At 38.3% G+C, this 19308-nt stretch overlaps 1 protein-coding gene across 3 annotated transcripts; it reads left to right on the top strand.

Moving 5' to 3' along the window:
• Nucleotides 1-8794: 8794 nt before the first annotated feature.
• Nucleotides 8795-16055, top strand: LOC111868111 (serine/arginine-rich splicing factor 2). 3 transcript variants are annotated; one of them, XR_002843457.2, is made up of 5 exons: nt 9439-9763; nt 10367-10504; nt 10984-11201; nt 11891-11971; nt 14325-16055. XR_002843457.2 is itself a non-coding variant. In XM_023858505.2 (4 exons), the coding sequence occupies exons 1-3, from the start codon at nt 8952-8954 to the stop codon at nt 11195-11197; spliced, it is 534 nt and encodes a 177-aa protein (XP_023714273.1). In that variant the 5' UTR covers nt 8795-8951; the 3' UTR covers nt 11198-11201; nt 11891-13221. The 3 variants fall into 3 exon arrangements, 2 of the variants coding, with proteins under 2 accessions (XP_023714273.1, XP_023714272.1); XM_023858505.2 differs by lacking the exons at nt 9439-9763; nt 14325-16055 and adding an exon at nt 8795-9133 and having other exon boundaries at nt 11891-13221; XM_023858504.2 differs by lacking the exon at nt 14325-16055 and having other exon boundaries at nt 11891-13221.
• Nucleotides 16056-19308: the final 3253 nt, after the last annotated feature.

Here is a 19308-nt window from a genome sequence, read left to right as displayed (position 1 = left end):
CTCGTATCTAGGTACAGTAAGGCACAACAATTGATGTAATCTACTGTAATTTGGTGAGTAGGCCTACCTTTAATATACAGTATTAGTGCGCTGTGTATTGTCAGTGAAAAGCGCTGTAATATGTCTTTGATATTACACATTTGGGCAATTCCACGTTAATGTTACGTTAGTCTGTACTTAACTACGTATTTCACTAAAAAATGCGACATTTTAACTCAGTTTTTGGTAGATTTTTATGTGACTAACATAAGGCTACTGTGGAAATGCCCATTTCGGTTACAACGACATTCGTTTATAACGACACTATTTTTAGGTCCCTTTGATGACGTTATAACCAAGTTCTACTGTACTTCTATTTGGCATAAAGAAAAATTGCCTATCAGTGGAAGGAGCTGTTGTAATTATAGGGGGATATCACCACCTAGTATCAAGGAGACCAGGTGAAGCTGTTGGTGTCACTCTCCCAAAACAGGTTGTCTCAGTTACAGGACATAGAGGCCTAATGTTAGCATTCCAGTGAAGATAACAGTAAGCTAGCAGTAATAGTGCTTTGCCAAGAAAAGAGAGAGAGAGAATTTAAACAAATAACATGTGGATACAAGAGCTGTTCAGAGGTAACTTTTGGTGAACTGTTAACAAAATAAAAAATGAGAAAAAAAGATGTTGTTATAAACGAAAACTACTTCTCAATGTTTTCACTGCCAGAATTGAGGTACTTTTATTAGAGAATAAGTTTTTATATATCTGTGTCAAGTCTGCCACCTGTGAGCTCAGCCATGTTTCGAGAGCTCGAAGCAAGGTCAGGGCTGTAAGGAGGATGGTCAAACAACTCCCAGTTGAAATGCTCCAGCAGTGCTGAAGTGTGAGCAGCTGTATATGAACACACATTATCATGGACAAGTACTGTTCATGCACTGGATGTGAGCATTCCATGGCTTTTGTTCTGAATGGCTTTGTGCAAGTTTTTTAGTGTTTCACAATACACTTCTGACATTTAGTTAGTTAGTTATTGGAGAGGGTGGGTTTCCCCATGCGCTTAGACCAGTATTGGTCCATTGTGCTTCCCTCTATGATATTCTACCAGTCTCTACACCCTACCGATAATGGTGCATATCATCAGTCCCGCCGAGCAAGCGAGTTCGGCCTCCACTTGCTTAGCGGTGTCTATAATGCTTCCCCCAACTATCAGAGGCCTTAGAGACTATTGTTGGGCGGGAAACGTCCTGGAATTTTGGCTCAGTGATCTCCTTTGGAGATATGAGGTTCTTTTACGTGCCGTAAAGTTACGACATGGGACACACAGCTTAAAAGTCCTTCCCGGAAGGCTTGTTCCCTGAATTTTTTTGCCCTTAAAAATTCGACAACCTCCGCCAGGTATTTGAACCCGCGTACCACGAGTCATGAGGTGGGAACGTTACCTCTAGACTACGGAGGCCGCTCACTTCTGACATTACTATGTTCCCTTGTTCATGAATTCCACCATCAGCACTCCTTTCCTTTCCCAGAAAACAGTTGCTATCAGCTTTCTGGCAGACAATGTTTGTTTAAACTTTATCACCCTGTTTGATGAATGTGTGTGCATTCACTGTTTTGACTGCCCTTTGGTTTTAACATTCGCAAATGAAACCCATGTTTCATCTCCTGTTACTGTGTGGTTGAGAAATATATTGCCATTTTTGCAGTATTGCTGTAAAAAGTCTGCAATAACCAAAGCCATTTCATGTATTTTGTGTGCACCCATGAGCATTTTGGAACTTATCTTGCACAAAACTTTGGATAGCATAATCTGTGATAATCTTGTAGAGAAGAGTGCATGAAATTTGTGGAAATTCACACAAAAGTTCTGAAATTGTGAAATGCCATCTTTCACTAATTTTTTGGTTAACACTTTGAACAAGATCATCACTCACTACAGATGACTGACCACTTCACTCCTCATTGTGACCATTCCTTCATCCATCTTTGAACATTCTGCACCATTGTCTTACAGTTCTTTCACTCATTATATTATGGCTATCAACAGTGCATAATTCAGGATGGATTTTTGCAGCACTCATGTTTTTAGTGTGAAAAAGTGGGTAACTGCACGAATTTCACAGCTGGCAGATTATCAATTGCAGGACACATCATAACTCACTCTGAAGAGATAAGAACAAACACTAGATGACCAATTATGTGATGGTTTACAAGGCACTGAGTTATGTGGCACAACCTCACATGCACAAGTTCTACCTCGGTCCTACATTAGTTGCCTAAAATAAATGGAGGATACTTTTTGAATAGCAAGAGTACATCTACAAAGAGTACATGACAGAAAATGTGACAGCATGTAAGATATATTGCCCTCTTTCAAAATGGCCAGCTACTAAAGGCAACACCAACCTTGATGGCTGGTGTGGAAAGTTCAAAAGCAAAACAAACTCAAATTATGTTAGCTATTTAAGCCAGAAAATGTAAGACTGGCCTCTGCTGTAAATAGCCTTCATTTGCTATCATGTGCCCTCAGCAGAGTTAAATACAACAGAACCTTGTTTTACAACAGGGTTAGGTTCCTGGAGATGCCAGCTTGTATTGAACCAGGATAAATGAAAGATGAATTATGATCTACAGTAGAACTTGGTTATAACGTCATCAAAGGGACCTAAAAATACTGTCGTTATAAACGAATGTCGTTGTAACCGAAATGGGCACTTCCACAGTAGCCTTATGTTAGTCACGTAAAAATCTACCAAAAACCAAGTTAAAATGTTGCATTTTTTAGTGAAATACGTAGTTAAGTACCGACTAACGTAACATTAACGTGGAATTGCCCAAATGTGTAATATCAAAGACATATTACAGCGCTTTTCACTGACAATACACACCGCACTAATATTAAAGGTAGGCCTACTCACCAAATTACAGTAGATTACATCAATTGTTGTGCCTTACTGTACCTAGATACGAGTACAGTAATCAGTTATTTTCATCTGTTTCCTGTTACTTGCCCAATACACACTTTCTAAATTACGTTCAATGTCCATATCAGAGAAATTCAGGAATGAAAATGACGTTACATACGAGGTTGATGCATTTGTGCATGTCGTACTAAGCAAGGTATAAAAACAGTTGCTTTATGAGGAATTAGTTCGTACCATTGAATATTTGACGCAATAGACAAGGTGTCGCAGAAACCGATGTTGCTATAACCAAGTTTTACTGTATTTCAATGAGGTGTGTTCCAGGTATACAAAAATTGAGACTCTCTTTCATAAAATAATAAAAACATTTATATATTCTAAACATACACATTATATTCATAGATTCATAAATGTGATATAAATCTATGAATATAATGTATATATTCTAATCATATACATTATATTCATAGATCTATATCACATTTATTCTGTAATAAAATATAATGTGAGTGTTACTGACAAGAGGAATGCCTTGACTATGGGTTGTCAGGGTAAAATGAATCATCTCCTGCCAACTTTGGATCAATTGTAGGCTCTTCAGATTTCTTTTTAAAAAAAGAAAGTTTGGTTGTTTGTCTTGCTTGAAGCCTCCTGTGATGCAGAACTGCACTGATTCCTCTGCTAACAGAACAGCTCTATTCCCACTCAGGATGAATGATGAATGTTGCCTTAACCTGTGCATGTATCTAGCAATTGCAGCCAGCACTTCCTGTGGGTCATGGGTTTCTATAGACTGTACAATGGTCTCTCCCTGTCCTTGCACAGGGAGTTTTCTACAATTTTGAGGGAAAACGAAGGAAATTACTAGAACATTTTCAAACCAGCAGATATTTAAATCAGCATATATCAAACAATCACAAACTAAGGGCCCACTGTACTTCTAGGTAAAAAGAAGTATATATCTCCTCAACAAACACAGTACACATAAAACAATATAGTCTGAGAATTACCGGGGTTTTGGACATTTCACATTGTCTGGTATTCTAGGAACTAGAAAACATGACGTTTTGGAAACTGGATCTGTTTCCATCCTCAGGTTACGGGGGAGACACCTACTCAGGCCCCATAGAGAGAGCTAACCTCAATCAGTAGACAACCCCGTTCAAACAATTATGGGGCTTTTGGACTTTTTCCATCGTCTGGAATTCTAGGTAATAGAGGACATGACATTTCGGAAACTGGATCTGTTTCCGTCTTCAGGTGAAAAAGGAAGACAGCTACTCAGTTGGGCCACTTAGAAAGAGCTAACCTCAATGCCATGGGCATGTCTGTTGTCTAGGTCTTTGTTGTAGAAGCTTCTATGTAGTAAGCCCAGTTGTGAAGCCCAAAAACAAGTTTGAATGATGTATGAGTTGTTAGTGTGTGGGTATTTGGTATGCTATTCCCATGATATGTATCATATATAATCATGCAATATGGCATATGTTTCCTTGTCTGGGCATATATAGGTTTGGTGTGTTCTACACTGCAGTGCCCAATTTTCTACACTAGCAGTGAAACCTAAATACTTAAGTTGACATACACATTCTTAATCTACCATCAAAATCCTTTAATATATTTTTCTAACGTTTTTTAATATACTTTTAATATGTTTTAATAATATATTCAACATTTTGATATATATAGTATACCCTTATATCTAGCTTTTATCTTAATTATGTATTTGCTACTTTAACTATAACACCAATCTGAGGCAAAGATTTTATGTTAGTATTTAATGCGACGTGTTGCACCGATAAAGATCCATATCGGTATTTTCAATGACTATACATATGAAAACCTCAAATTTGACATAGCTATTTTGTTATCAGAAATTCTGGACTGGATATTACACCTCCATCAGATCTGAACTTGGCTGGGGTGGCTTCTGTCTGAGATATTTTGTAGTTTTTCAACCACCAGGAGAATACCAGTGGTGCCTTAACCGTTTGAAGCTAAGTGGTAACTATATATACCACTTGCTTTAACATTCAGAATCTCTGCATTTTCCCCACACAGTGTATTTATGTGTTTCATGTTCATCCTACAGTAAACAGTGATTAGGTTTGTGAGCGACATTAAATGACTGTTCTTTGTAGTGGAGATGCAGTGTTTTGGGCGCTGTAGGAACTAAATTGTTGAATTTTATTTAGATGAACGTAAGGCTTACTAAAGCAGAAGGAAATAGGAGAGTGCGAAGACCAAGATTAAGATGGGAAGAATGTGTGTGGCAGGACATAAGAATTTTGGGTGCAAAGAACTGGAGGAATGTAGCATTGAATGGAGAAGAATGGCGAGCAATGCTGAGGAAGGCCAGGGCTCACAAAGGGCTGTCGTGCCAGTGATGATGATGATGATGATGATGATGAACGTAAGGCTTGCAAGGATTAACGTAGGCAACGATGGCTTCCTTTCACATTCTTCTGATTCATGCACGGCCATATTTACCTCATTCTATGCAGTGTAGTCTCATCAGTTGATAAAGAACTGCAAAGTACCGTATTTATGCATGTATAGGCCGCGTGCGTGTATAGGCCGCAGCACAATTTTCAGACAAATTATAGAACAAATATTTTTCTTGAAATATTATTTCAGGAGTAGAAATTATTCCAAAATTTGGCAATTTTAATTTTTTTAAAATGAAGTGTGATTTCGAATATTTCGAATATAAGCCGCATCCCAGTTTTCCTCTTGAATTTTTGGCAAAAAATGTGCAGCCTATACATGCGTAAATACGGTAATTGTTTGTCACACTGTCCTGTATGTTAAGTCTATCTTTTACTAAAAACTGAAATTAATCTTTTATGAGGGAAAATCATGTGAACTTTGCAATTAAGAAGCCTAGTCAAGTAAAGTCAAGTAATGACCTTATTCATTTTATTTATTTGTTTAATTATTTTACATAAATTAATTTATATTTATATATATATGTTTTGTTTTATTTATGATATGTTTAACAAGGGTGTCAGTACCAGGACTGCACAGTGTGGGTGTGATATTTAGTGAATAATGAATTGGAGAATGATGTGGAAGGAAGTGGTCATGGCCTGACTTGAAGTATTCTCTGACAATTTGCCTGGAAGGACTGAGGAAATCCACAAGATGCCCCAGGATGGTCAACATCTTAGCCAAGATTTCAACTGGACACCTCCTGAATACAAGTGAGAAGTGTTATCATTTGATCTGTTTGTTTTAATCTTTATTATCTGGTAATATGTGATTTTAAATTTTTTGGTAGTGTGTTTTTGGCTGGATTTTTACTGTGGTGTAATGATATTAGGGTTGAAGGAATGCAGGGTGACACACGTGAACCATCACAGTAGCCCAGTTTGTGTCCAGTTAACCCTTCCGCACCGACATCCGTGTGCTTCACCGACCCTTTAAATAATCGTATGCCACCGACATCTGTGCAGTTCACCGACCTGCGCAGTGTTAGCTTTGANTTAAAAAATCATGGCACTGACTGTGTTGGGACCCTTAGGTTGAACAGAAAGGGTGTCCCAACAACTGTAAAAAACACAAAGTTGAGAAAGGGCGAGATCATAGCTCAGCACGCAGGTCCTATAACTGTTCTCAAGTGGCAAGACAAAAAACCAGTTTCCGTGATCTCTACATTTCACAATGCCGACACACAGACAGATATAAAGAGAAACAAAGAAATAAAAAAACCAAAAATTATAATTGATTATAATGAAATGATGGGTGGCGTTGATTTGAAAGATCAGCTTTTACAGTACTACAACGTGGAAAGAAAAAGACTTCATAAGTGGTACATGAAACTCTTCAGACGCCTTTTGAATGCGACAGTGGTAAATGCCATGATAATTTATAACAAGAATCAGGAAAGACTGACAGACCACTTAGCATTCAGAGTAAATCTGGTAGAAGGGTTGCTGTTGAAGTTTACGGACCAGGAGCAGGCAGCACGTAGAGTACAAGGTCGACGTCATTCATCAGATAACACCATCCCCCGGCTTCGTGAAAGACATTTTATTAGTAAAATTCCCCCATCAGGAAAAAAGGCTAGACCACAAAGGCGATGTGTAGTGTGTACAAAAAACAAAAGAAGAAAAGAAACCGTGTACTGGTGCAGTGATTGTGATGTTGGGCTATGTATTGACCAGTGTTTTCAGGATTACCACACCAAACTCAACTTTTAGCAGTTCGAGTGAGTAAAAAAATATTATTTATCATAATTATATTGAAAAATATATATATAGTTTTGTTCTTCGTTTCTTTATGAATATTTCTGTGAAAATTTTATCTCAATATACCAATTTTTGCGAGAGTTACTAAATTTTTCATGGATAAGTGCATTTTTCTGTTTAATAATTAAATACCCCGTCGGTTTGGCGGTAGGAAATGATTTAAATACTATCCGTCGCGGAAGGGTTAAGGCAACGCTGAGTTTCATGTTCCATTTTATGCCTGGAGTATAAAAATGATCACAGTATACCATCATACAAACTACATTCCATAAGAAACAGCCAGTCCTACGGCAGGTTTCAGTCGCTGATTAACGAAACTAGGCGGGAATCATACACGAAACCATTAAAACTAAATGGAAATAATATAGTGTGTATTACAGTGTACTGTGATCATCTGTAAAATTGCGGCACATGGTAGCATAGTTGGTTGAGGCACTGTGTTCAAGCCAGAAGTCGTGAGTTTGATTTCTAATGAGGTTGTTGGATTTTACAATTGACCTGATCCTTACAGCCACACTGTGTTAAATGGTCTGTGAAGTGGGAACCTAGGTATTTTCGTTCATGTGCCTAAGATATGCTTAGTTCATTTGTAGTTGAATCCCTGTATCCCAGTGAGGGTGGCCACCTCAATCATTAGATGGAGAAGACTGAGTCTTAGGAGCACTTAACTGCAACTTTTGGAGGTGTATTCATAGCTCCGGCTGTACCTATATAGGATATCCTCTGTAATTTACAGAATTCAGCCCTGTTAATGTTTAAATTGGCTGCCACAATAAGTTACCATAAGTAGGGCTGCTTTAATACAATGGTCAACCCTGGACAAAGTATGATCTTGGAATCCCTCTGGCTTAACACCCTACAATTTCATACCAGTAGAAAAATCATGTATATTAAGGAAAAGGAAAAGGTTAGGAATAGATCAAAACACAATCTAAAAATTATATTGGCTTCAAATTATTTTTCAAAAGATATTACTCAGCATTTCTTATATATTCAGACCAGAGGCAGTTCATGTCAAATTTACCAATGCAAAATGAAACCAGTTTGTATGTATTTTGTGTGTACCCAGATGTGAAACAATGCTCATAATGGGAGCCCTAAAACCAGTGGACCCTGGACAGCAGCCTAATTCGCCTAACGTGAAGTGAAGTTCTGAGCAAGATCACAGGTCTTACCAATTTATATTTAAGGCATTTGGTTTGCAAATTTATGGGACTTACACTCACGTTTACTATCATGTTACAATTCTCTCTCCGACAGATCGGTTAACATGCATTTAAGTTTATAGTATGTAGTTTTAATTACCAGCTGTGATAATCCTGTAAACATAAATTAGAAATGCTGATTTGTGCCGCATTTCGAAATGCATGTAACAGAAATCAAATTTGGCGGTAGCAGATGTCGAGCACGTGAATTGGAACAGGAGTAACCGTTGGCTCATAAGTTAGGTATAAACAAAGATGGTCACGTACCAAAGTAGATGATATTTGATATACAACTTTCCTAAAATTACTCGATTTCTATATTAAATGTGTTACAAAAATCATGGGTGATAGAAATCTGAATATACTGTTAAAAATATCACGTCCCTTAAAAAGTTGTTGATGCGGGAGGAGAAATCTCCATGGTAACTGACGTCACACGCTATCCGCTGACGCCATATTGTTGAATGTAATAATTCTGCTTCGTATTTGAAATTTACCTGTAGTTGGAATGTAACTTTATGGCCAAGTGGGTCGCTTATAACCAAGTATAATATACAAGGAATATAATATATTTATTTTGTTTGTATTTTTGTGTTAAAATGAGTTACGGAAGACCGCCGCCTAGAATAGACGGTATGATTTCTTTGAAAGTTGGCAATTTAACTTATCGTACAACACCAGAAGATTTGCGCCGTGTTTTCGAAAAATTTGGCAGTGTGGGTGATATTTATATTCCAAAGGACAGATTTTCCCGAGAGAGCAGGGGATTTGCATTTGTGAGGTTAGTGTATTTCTTTGTTTTAGCTTTCTATTTGATTTTGGTGGTTAGTAGAAAAAAAGCCCATGTAGCTTCACTAACATAGTCAAATGCTAATTTATATTATTTCCCGAAAGTCAATATAAAAATGAAAATAGTACTAACATAGCAAGTGTTGTAAGAGTATGATGTATTAAATACTATATTAATTAATTTGATGCGTATCCTACCTAGTTTTTCCGTTATGAAGGTGGATAAGCAATTAATTAACTTAGTCACTTACATGGCTACAGCAGTTTTGTATTCGTCCGCGTCTTTCTTCTATATAAAATCCGCCATTTTGAGGTCATCGTTTGTAGTGTAAGATTCGTTGTAGGTGTTGGAGTTGGCCTGTAACTGTAATCGCTTATAGTTTCCATCATTTCTGTCGGGAATTGTTTTCTCGTTGTACTGCTTACGAAGGACAACAAAAATGAGCTACGGAAGGCCACCTCCACGTATAGAAGGAATGGTTTCCTTGAAGGTTGATAATTTGACCTATCGAACAACGCCTGAGGATTTGCGTCGCGTATTTGAGAGATGTGGTGAAGTAGGTGATATTTATATCCCACGCGATAGATTTTCACGAGAGAGCAGAGGATTTGCTTTTGTGAGGTGAGTAGCTCGACAAAGGTTATGAAATTTTGTTTTTTCCTTTGCCCACACAACCGTAGAATACGTTGTTTCAAGGAGAGAATTTCGTAATGGCGGCCAGAGAGTACTTTTCCGTGGTTTGCGTGTGTGCACCCGATAATGGAGTGTATTAGTGATCATTGAATAATTATATAATGTGATATAGCTTTAAGTCGTGGTTTGTATTTAAGCGCAAGTATAAAATGTTTAATTTAGCGTAATAGTTCAAGTCTAGTATACAGTGTGGTATACTGGTACAGTATACTGGAGGTGTCCAGTTTCAAGCCACCCACACTTTTTGTAATTGTATGCATAACCCTGCATACCTTAAATAATGCACATAGAATGTTAGGTTTTAAGTTAAGTATATAAGACTGAACTATCGTAGGAAAGGGGTGCTTCTGCAGCTTAGAATTTTGTTGGTAGTTAGTTGAAGCACCATACGAAGCGGAATAACATTAAATTTTGTTTCATTCGATGTTAGGAGTTAGTTGAATCATTGTACAAAGTGGGTGGAGTAAGGTGAAGTTGACGTAAATACATGTTTATTACATCTGAATTATTGTCTATTGTATATGTTACTAGATTTTATGATAAGCGCGATGCAGAGGATGCATTGGATGCAATGGATGGTCGCCTTCTGGATGGAAGGGAGCTCCGTGTCCAGATGGCTCGATATGGAAGACCATCATCTCCATATCGTCGTCATAGCCGTAGGAGGAGGTTGGTATATTCAAACAGTTCTTTGCCTTATTATTATTCACAAACTTTTCTTGAGTCCTTGCTTAGTTTACTACTAGTGTTGTGTTGGAAGTGTAGTGTGCTTCATGACAGCAATTTTCTCTGGTTCTTTTTACGAGATTGTTGTAATACAATATTTCTTTCGTGTATTCTGTTACCAAATCATGCATACAGCTACTTCAGAAATTTTTGCTATTCTTTATGTATTTTTAGATTCTTTATTGATGGTTTTGTTACTATGAAGTACTGCAGTCCACCAGGATGCTGCGAAAATGTTTGGGCTTTCTGGTGCATAAGCGAGCAGCAGAGTCGCTGTGAGAAAATGCTGAGCTGCCTAACATATGAACAGTGAAGATAAAAGAGCATTTACAAACAATGAAAGGGCTATATTCTCTTTTGACTAGTGTACTGTGTGCTGCAGTTTATACCATGTAATTCTTGCAAGTTTAAAATTTTTTCAGGTCTCGTTCCCGTTCTCGTCGTCGTTCTCGCACCAGGAGTCGGTCTCGATCTCGTTCCCGCCATTCACGCTCAAGGTCACGTCGCCGCTCATACACGCGTTCTCGCAGCCGTTCCAGGTCACGCTCAGACAGCAAAAGTTCTCGTGGGAAATCTCATTCCCGCAGTAAATCTCCTCGTGAAAGCAAAAGCAAGTCACGATCCAAGTCAAAATGAAAAGGTAAATATTCTGGTATGTCAGCTTGAATTCTGAAGAATGTGTGGCATTATCTGGGTCTCAAGATTGAAACACTCCCAGCCAAGGCTGAGATTAGCCATTGCACTTTGCTCTTTACAGATACAATGATTTATGTTTGAGGATGTGTAAGTTTGCATTAAGGGCCACATTGCCTCTTTGCTCGAGTTATGTGGACACAAGCGTTGTTGAGGAACATGTCTCTGTATTCAAGGTGCACCTGTAGCTGGAAGTTCTTCCATAACTTTGGCATTTGTCTGCAAGACTGCATGGTTTTGAGAATGTATATTTTATTTTTTGCTGGCTGAGTTTTTAAGTAGTATGTGTGATTCATAAGCTGTTTGTCTTTCAGTTTTGCATTTAAAAAGTGTAAAGCTGTTACTAAGTAAGAATTCACTAGAAACTAGTTCATCGCCAACCACAGAGCAAAAGTTGTGAAGTGAAATGAGCCGTCCTTTTAAGTAAGAAACATAAAATACCATTGGCAGCTGGTGTGAGCAAGTGCTCAGCGGGTGTAATGCTGCTTAAGCTAACATATCACTTCCCTGAAACATGCAATTCACTGTTATAACAGTAAACTTAAGAAATAACCAGATATTTAAGAAACATCGTAAATGATTACTAGTATGTTGTGTTTCTGTTGCATTTGTTGACCTCTCAACTTTTTTTTTCAGGGTGATGGTTGCTAGGTGATTGGTTTCAGCACTTTATATTTAGTGGAATAGAGATGGAAGCAGACTTCTGCATTTTGAAAGGTACTGATCACTCTGTAGTGCTGAACAAAAAATGTTATTGTATCTAACTCAATTATTTTCTGTGTTTAATATGACTAAAGTGTCTGATAATTTGGAGTGCATATAATTTTGTATGTGTTTAAGAGTTATAAATCTAGCAGCATAGCTCTGTCTGCCTACCCTTGCCGATAATGAACATGCATAATGTCTGAAGTTCTTTTAATAATGTTTATGTATCAACTTGGTTTGAGTTCACAAAATATTCCAGTATCCCTTCATTGTCATTGTTTTCACAAGTTTCATGCTATTTTAATATGTGGGAAGTGATTTTATGTGGTTAGTTTGTTCTAAAAGCTTGCTTATTTTTCTTGCTCTTTAGTTTTGGACAGTGATTATGTATCAGAACAGTTGTCTGATTAGTTATGAGTTCTAAATGATGGTTATTATGTAATACTGAACTTTGCAGAAAGGAAAGGCATTACTTGTAGCAGCCAGATGTATACAGGGTGCACAAGTTAAGTCTGTCTTCGCTAGCAACATAATCTGGTTTTCCCATGTGTTTTGATTATTGTACAATTGCCAGCACATTAAACATTCTCTTTGAAGTAAACTCACTGGTTGATGAAACACATTTATGGGCTGCCCAACCCCCATAGGAGAAACCTCGTTGAAATTGGCTCATGTCTACATAGCTTTGGAATTGATTAGTTCATTAAATTTTGGACTGCATATAGAATATAGGTGTTCAAGGTCTGGTGAAATACCCTAGCGTATGCTTTCAAATACTGCATAATTCAGAAATGTAAATGTGTAAAGGCTATGCTGCATTGACAGAAAATGGCAGGATTAATTATCCACATTTGTGAAATCAGATATTTGAATAGATATCCATTTACCATAGGTATCTTAATGTTTAGAAGGTATCTATTTTATGTTAAGTTTCAGTATGTTATTCGTATTCCTTGAATCATTCTTCCTGTCTAATATTAATTAAGGGTTGGTCACTGTTGGTATGGTAACAGTTTATTGTGCAAGTTAACAGAAATTTTGAAAGTATGTTACTACTTTCTAAGCAACAAAACAGCCGTAGCTTATGCTGCAGAAAAATGTAGGTGTGAACTTATTGTAATGTGTTTGAAGTTCTTAAGACTCGCAGAAGAGTATGAGTTTCAGGGCTGAAATAATTTGTTTTTAGCTTTGGTTACTTGTGTGTAGTTATGACATTGTATTGTATAAAATTAATGTGCTGTAATATGATGCCTTTACTTGCATTCCCGACTTGTGAAGTGGTGGTTGGTGTGCAAGGCTTAATTCCCCGCTTTAGAACAGCATAGCATTTTGCACATTGCTGTACCGATGTGCCTCATGGTAAGCCGGTGTTAAGGTGACATGATGTCCATGTTCGTTCATTTGTCTGGCTTCATGGCCCTTAAGCATCTCAAACGTTTTGTTTAATACAAAATACACAATTTTGTGAATTTTTGATGGCTTAAAATCTGAGGAGCCACTTTATTAGGCAGAATTAATGTATTAATAGGCACAGCCTAGATTGTTGGTGTTGATTTCTAGGGACAGACTTGGTGACTGAATTTAGCTTTATATTAGTCACATATTCCCATAATATAATTATTTGCCGATGCAGTAGCTGCATTGTTAGCAAGAGATTTGCAGTGATGCACAGGGTGTCTGGATGAAAGGTATCCAAAATAAAATCATAACTCAGAAAGAATTTATTGTACACGTTAGTGATGTACACCATTACAAAGGGAAACTGTCAAAGTTTTTTTTTTCTGCATATATAACTTTCTCAATAAATTTAAATGTGGGCTCCCTTGGTAGCGCAACAAATATCCAGGCTTGAAGCATGTTTGGTGTTGTCATAACCACAGCATCCCTTCTGCGGGCTTTCAGGTGTTGAAGGTCATTGAGAACCTGGTAGACAATGTTCTTCACATAGCCCAACAAGAAAAAACCACTGGGGTTAAATCTGGCGACCTAGGAGGCCAAGCGATTGGTTCACCTCTGCCATTTCATACCCCAGACATCTCTCTGTCCAGGTGATTCCTAACACGGTGGCAAAAATGTGGCGCTATATGTTTGTAAGCTGGGTATGAAAATAAACTTTCAGAGTTTTCCTTTCCAAGGACGTAAACCAGATACATGTATGACAGTTTCCAAGATATACATTTATATTTTGGATACCTTTCATCCGGACACCCTATATATATAAATGTTAATGAAATGGGAAGCAGTTTGTAATGCCTCTTATATGAGTTGATAGTGATATGTTTGTTTCCATGGTATGCTGGGAATTGAGCCTTGGTGCTCAGGCAACCGTAGCTCGATGGCTAACCCTGTTTTTCCAATACCGCAGGGTGGGCGGTAGTGATCGAGCGAGAGAGGCAGTGGCAGATTGCAGTGTAAGCTGTGTTGGGGTTCGGTGTTGCGGTGGCAGTGTAGCAGTGCAGTTGCGGGGCACATGGCAGTCAGGGGTAGCGAGAGCGGGTAGCTGATGGCAGTGCGTGCCGACGTGTGTTCGTGGTGGTGGCGTTCATCATCCGTTCCTGCCGAACCAGTACCAATTTCAGCTCTGAATATCCATGTTTTCCCATCAGTATTCATCCTAACTTTGGTCCTGTTTTGATCTTGGAATTTTCCATAATGTTCCTGAATTCCACCAGCCTGCATCTCCAGTCAACTGGTATGTTGGTGCCTTCAGACCCCCTTAGATTTCGCAAATTGCACCTTTTATGTGGTTCATATCACTTCCCTTCTGTTACACATTAAGTCTGTGGGGTGTGGTCCCTTGTATTACACGTATAAAGTATATGTGAAATTTGAGGGTCCCATTTCCTGGTTTTTATGTTGAAGCCAGCTGTAATATGGCGGTAATTCCCTTTGGAAGCAGTTAGTGATCTCTGGAGGCTCTTGCATTTTCTATTTTTGCCATCTGCAAGTAAACCAAATTGCCCTTTGCTCGTCTACACCTAAGCTGTTGATTTGACCCCATTTATCAGTTTAGGTCCTGCTTTTGTCTTTGCATGGATATAGTTTTGGCTGCCACAATTCTTAATAAGTCATCATTTTCATGTTGGAAGAGTTGCTTCTCCAAGCAGCGGATCAGTTCACACAAGCGAAAGATAGGATATGTATCGTGATTGGTCAGCACAACTACTAACACAGCATTCACGTATAGTTATACTGTGTTGTGTGAACTATACTGGGACCACAGGAAGAAGTCCCAGGTATCAGCCACCAACACATGTCCCTTGAATTGTTGTGATTCCCCATCCACCATACTTCTACATATTGCCTTCCATTCATATAATCATTCTGATAATAGGAATGTGGCAGTGATAGTTGTAGGTAGTGGAGAGGCACTTTGGGCCAGCTGTTGGAGGGCAATACAAGTGGGAAGCCTCGAGCACAGTCCACCAGTGCATACCTGGGACTTTTTTTTTTCCATGGCCTCAGTACAGTAAATGCCATTTATTTGTGATGTGAAAATTACCGAAAGCTGGGATATGCTTTAAGTTTTCTTCCCATTTGAACAAAGTGCAGGTACGTAAGTGCTTCGGCTATGTTTTAGTCTTAACGTCACGAAAGATTGATAAGGAGATGGTGGTAGCAGGAAAGAAGGTAAGACCAGAAAAGGTAGGTAGGTTACAATTGCTGGGTTAGACCCTTAGAGAGCATTTTGCTATAAACGTTACTCAGTCCCAGCTGGTAAAATGCGCTGAGGAGCTCAGTGCAACTAAATCAATCTTGGCTTTTTTTTTTCTGTTGTCTTGACTAAATGTGGGTATAGGTCAGAATCATTTCTGCTTTTGTTAGAGGCAGTGTTCGTTGCACATGTAAATGGGAAGGTAGTTCATAAACCCATTGCAAAATGAATATCTTAAAATTTTATGAAAGATTGTAAGTATTGGTTGAAGTTGCAGTGTTTTTCTCTGTGAATATTCTTTTCAAGTACAATTTATTTATTTTTAGTTCAACAGTGTTCTAAGAAGAAAAAGTCATGATGGAAGAACTTCTGGCTGCTGCTTTCTGATAATTAACTATGTAGTGGTACCATTTTGTCAATAAACCCTTTCCAACAACTGAATGTTTTTTTAATTTCGAATTTGATTCTAAGGTAACAAGAAATGTCATCCACCATTGTGCTGTTCATGGATTTATGTATGCACGTGGTCAGTGTTTAAAAGTTTCAGGGACTTGGTTTTTTAAAGTGTTGCCTTTTAGGTGGGAAAGTTCATTATGTCCTTACATGTGAAACCACTTCTGAACTGTTGGATAATTTTAATGCAGAGGCCTGGATGCACTTTCAGTAAAATCCAGCATATATTTGAGTGAAGAATGTTAGAGCAAAAGCTGTACAGGCGAAGGAAAGATTTTTGTGTTCAAGACGCTCTCTTCATGTGTATATGGTTTAATGATAATGGGGGTGCTGGTGCTTTCGCTTTCCATGCATTTAAAAATTTCCACAAAATATCTTCAGTTATGGATTATTTTGATATATGACCTGATGTAAGGAAAATGATGAGAAAGGTCTTGCATGGGAAGCATTATTGGTACAAAGGTTGTCAGATGGTCCGAAATGTTTTGCAAGACATCACAGATTCACTAGATATGGTGATTCAGGGGCAAAGTCTGTGTTTAACTAATTAAGCACTTTCATGAAGGCATATGGCGGAGTGGATGTATAGATCCACTTTTTTTTTTTTTTCTTTCCCTGTATGCTAGCTGGATGCGAGTGGTCACTTCATGCCCCCTTGTACCTATTGGATAGGAGGTTGGATGGACACAGCCGGTCTGGATGCCGTGGAGAAAATTCATCCTACCGGGATTTGAACGCTGACCCCCTTTGTTGTTCAGCCTGTAACCAGTCACTATACTGACAGCTATGCCAGCTCCTAATGTTGCATGGTGGCTTACAGAATTAACCCACAAGTCACTTTTTTAATATTTGTGGCAAATTGTAGTTTGCTGTGTAATAGATGGTATCAGTTTGAAGGAACCTGCCTCCATCTTCAGGGTAGAAGTGGCCTCTTTGTGTCGCATCATAGAATTTAATGATTACTGCCATAAAACATGAATCTTGATAGGATGCTTGAAGTTGTATAAGGAGATGTTGAGCTGAAAAAATAATTTGGTACTTCCAGAGTGGTGAACTGCATGTAATGATTCAGTGTAATTCAAAGACTGACATCACCACGTAGGATTTGAGGTTCCCTTCATCAGTGATTATGAAAAGTTCTCTAAGCAGCATGAAAGAAAGTGACAAGCACTGCTTCAACCTGGAAGATGGAGGAGATGTTACTCCAAAATGTCAGTTGACTTTCAGTGAACTAGCAAGGTGTTATATCCCAGAAGATAGTACTCTTCACAACCAGTTCTTGAACTCTGTGATTCTAAATGTGGTCATCGCTCATTTTTCTCCACATTTCTGAATTCAAAGGATATTTTTCTGTGGGTGGTTTCACCTTCATGGCTTGTAAAACTGTTCCTGCAGCAAATTGACAGCCATCTTTCGTTGTCACTAAAGGCTACAGTGTTCTGGCATATGACGCTGTAGTCTGGTAGAGCTCTGCTGTACTGATCATTGGCACATAATTTCATACTTAAAGAACACTAGAAAAACAGAGCCGAAGCAAAAAATGTTTTGATGGATGATTCCTACATTCATACTTGTTGGCATAAGTAAAGGATGGCTCAGTACAAGTACTTGTGGATACCATACAAGAATATCCTCCAGAAAATTGCTATTTATCCTCAGGAGAAATTGTGATTTCAAAGTGTCTCTCAAGGGTTATCTGCTGAAACTGTGGTAGATGGGAACTTCCAAATTTTTAATGGAATGAATACATAAGTTACTTCCTAGATTTCATGAACCCCCCCCCAATGTGTATTTCACCGTGACTTATATGGACCCTCACTGCAGTCAAATGGCTAGGACTGTTCTGACGAGTATTTAGTAGGTGTCCGCCAGGACAGTCTGAATTAGGTCAGGAATATCCCGTTTTTTCACAAATCCTAATATCTGATCTACTGAAAGTGTTACTAGGGGTTGATAAATAGGTTAGTCTCTCTTGCACACATTTTTTGGGTAATGTTGTACGAGACTAACCGGATGGGTTATTTTCAAAACCTGGTAACTCGTATATGTAAATTTACAGGAGGGCCATAAAAGAACAGCAATGTAGCCTTTGGAAGTTGTCCTGAATTTTACTGTTCACATGTATCTGTGGGTTGCGAACCACATATTGGGAATTACAGCAATATTAAAGTTGTTTAGGGACATTTACAAATTTATTGGAAAGAAGTTGTATGGTTATCATGCAAAATAGTGGATATCATGACCAGAGAGGTCAAGCAAACAAGTGTATATCTCCAGCAGCCTTTGAACTGGAACAAGTAATGTAATGCGAAGATGAGATCCTTGGGGGTAGAGAAATGGGTGAAGTATTTTGGTATGCCATGTTATGGAAAGTTCCTTATTGAAGCATTAAAAACTTCCTGGAAATCATGACATATTTTCTTTAGACATTCAGTACAGGCAGTCATGTCATTCGCCTTCATCAGTCTTTCATTCAGATCTCTTCTCTTGGATGTCCAAAGTCTCAGCAGAGTTTATTCTGCATCACATTTTCATTTAATAAAGATCATGTATCTACAACCAAAGACTATTCTGCGATCTAAACTGCTTGCCCAACAGCTCCGCAGCCATCTGAACAGAACAGCGTCTGCTCCACTCATCTGTAGGTGATCTCTATCTTGAGGGCCAAAGGAATAATGACCCCCAGCCATGGATACTATGAACTTCTCATGGCTTGCAATAGGTACTGATAGGAAATATACTGACCCATCATAGAAGAGTTAAAACAGAACATCAGATTGTTAAAAGCAGTCACTTTGCTGTCAGCAAGTTTTGGTAATCATATACTCATTTATTAACAGGGAATATTAAAAATCTACAAGAAGAAAAATTTGTGTTGAATTTCATTAGAAGACTAGCTGTACCCAGCCACGCGTTGCTGTGGCAGATCGAGTGAATTCAGAAATTCTGTTGGATAATTAACCACTTCATCTGCTTCCACAACAGTGTCACCGGAGTCGTATGTGACTGCCTCGCATTGAATGTTAGACTGAATGATATTAAGTTCGTAGACGTCTTTGTTCTTGGCCGCAAGAATAGCTCGTTCACTCAGCCAATCGTGATGCTTAAAATTGGTTTCAACGTTGGGAAATACTTTTTCAACCAATTCTTCCTTTGACATCACTAAATTGCAGAAGTTATGAGGCAATGAAATTCGTCCTGAGGTCAGATCAACCGGCACCTTTCCGTTCCCAATTACCAG

This window comes from Cryptotermes secundus, unplaced genomic scaffold, assembly GCF_002891405.2.
Source record: "Cryptotermes secundus unplaced genomic scaffold, Csec_1.0 scaffold1440, whole genome shotgun sequence".
Classification (NCBI taxonomy): domain Eukaryota; kingdom Metazoa; phylum Arthropoda; class Insecta; order Blattodea; family Kalotermitidae; genus Cryptotermes; species Cryptotermes secundus.
The sequence above is the reverse complement of the archived record's forward strand: the minus strand, read 5'-3'. Positions and strand labels throughout refer to the sequence as shown.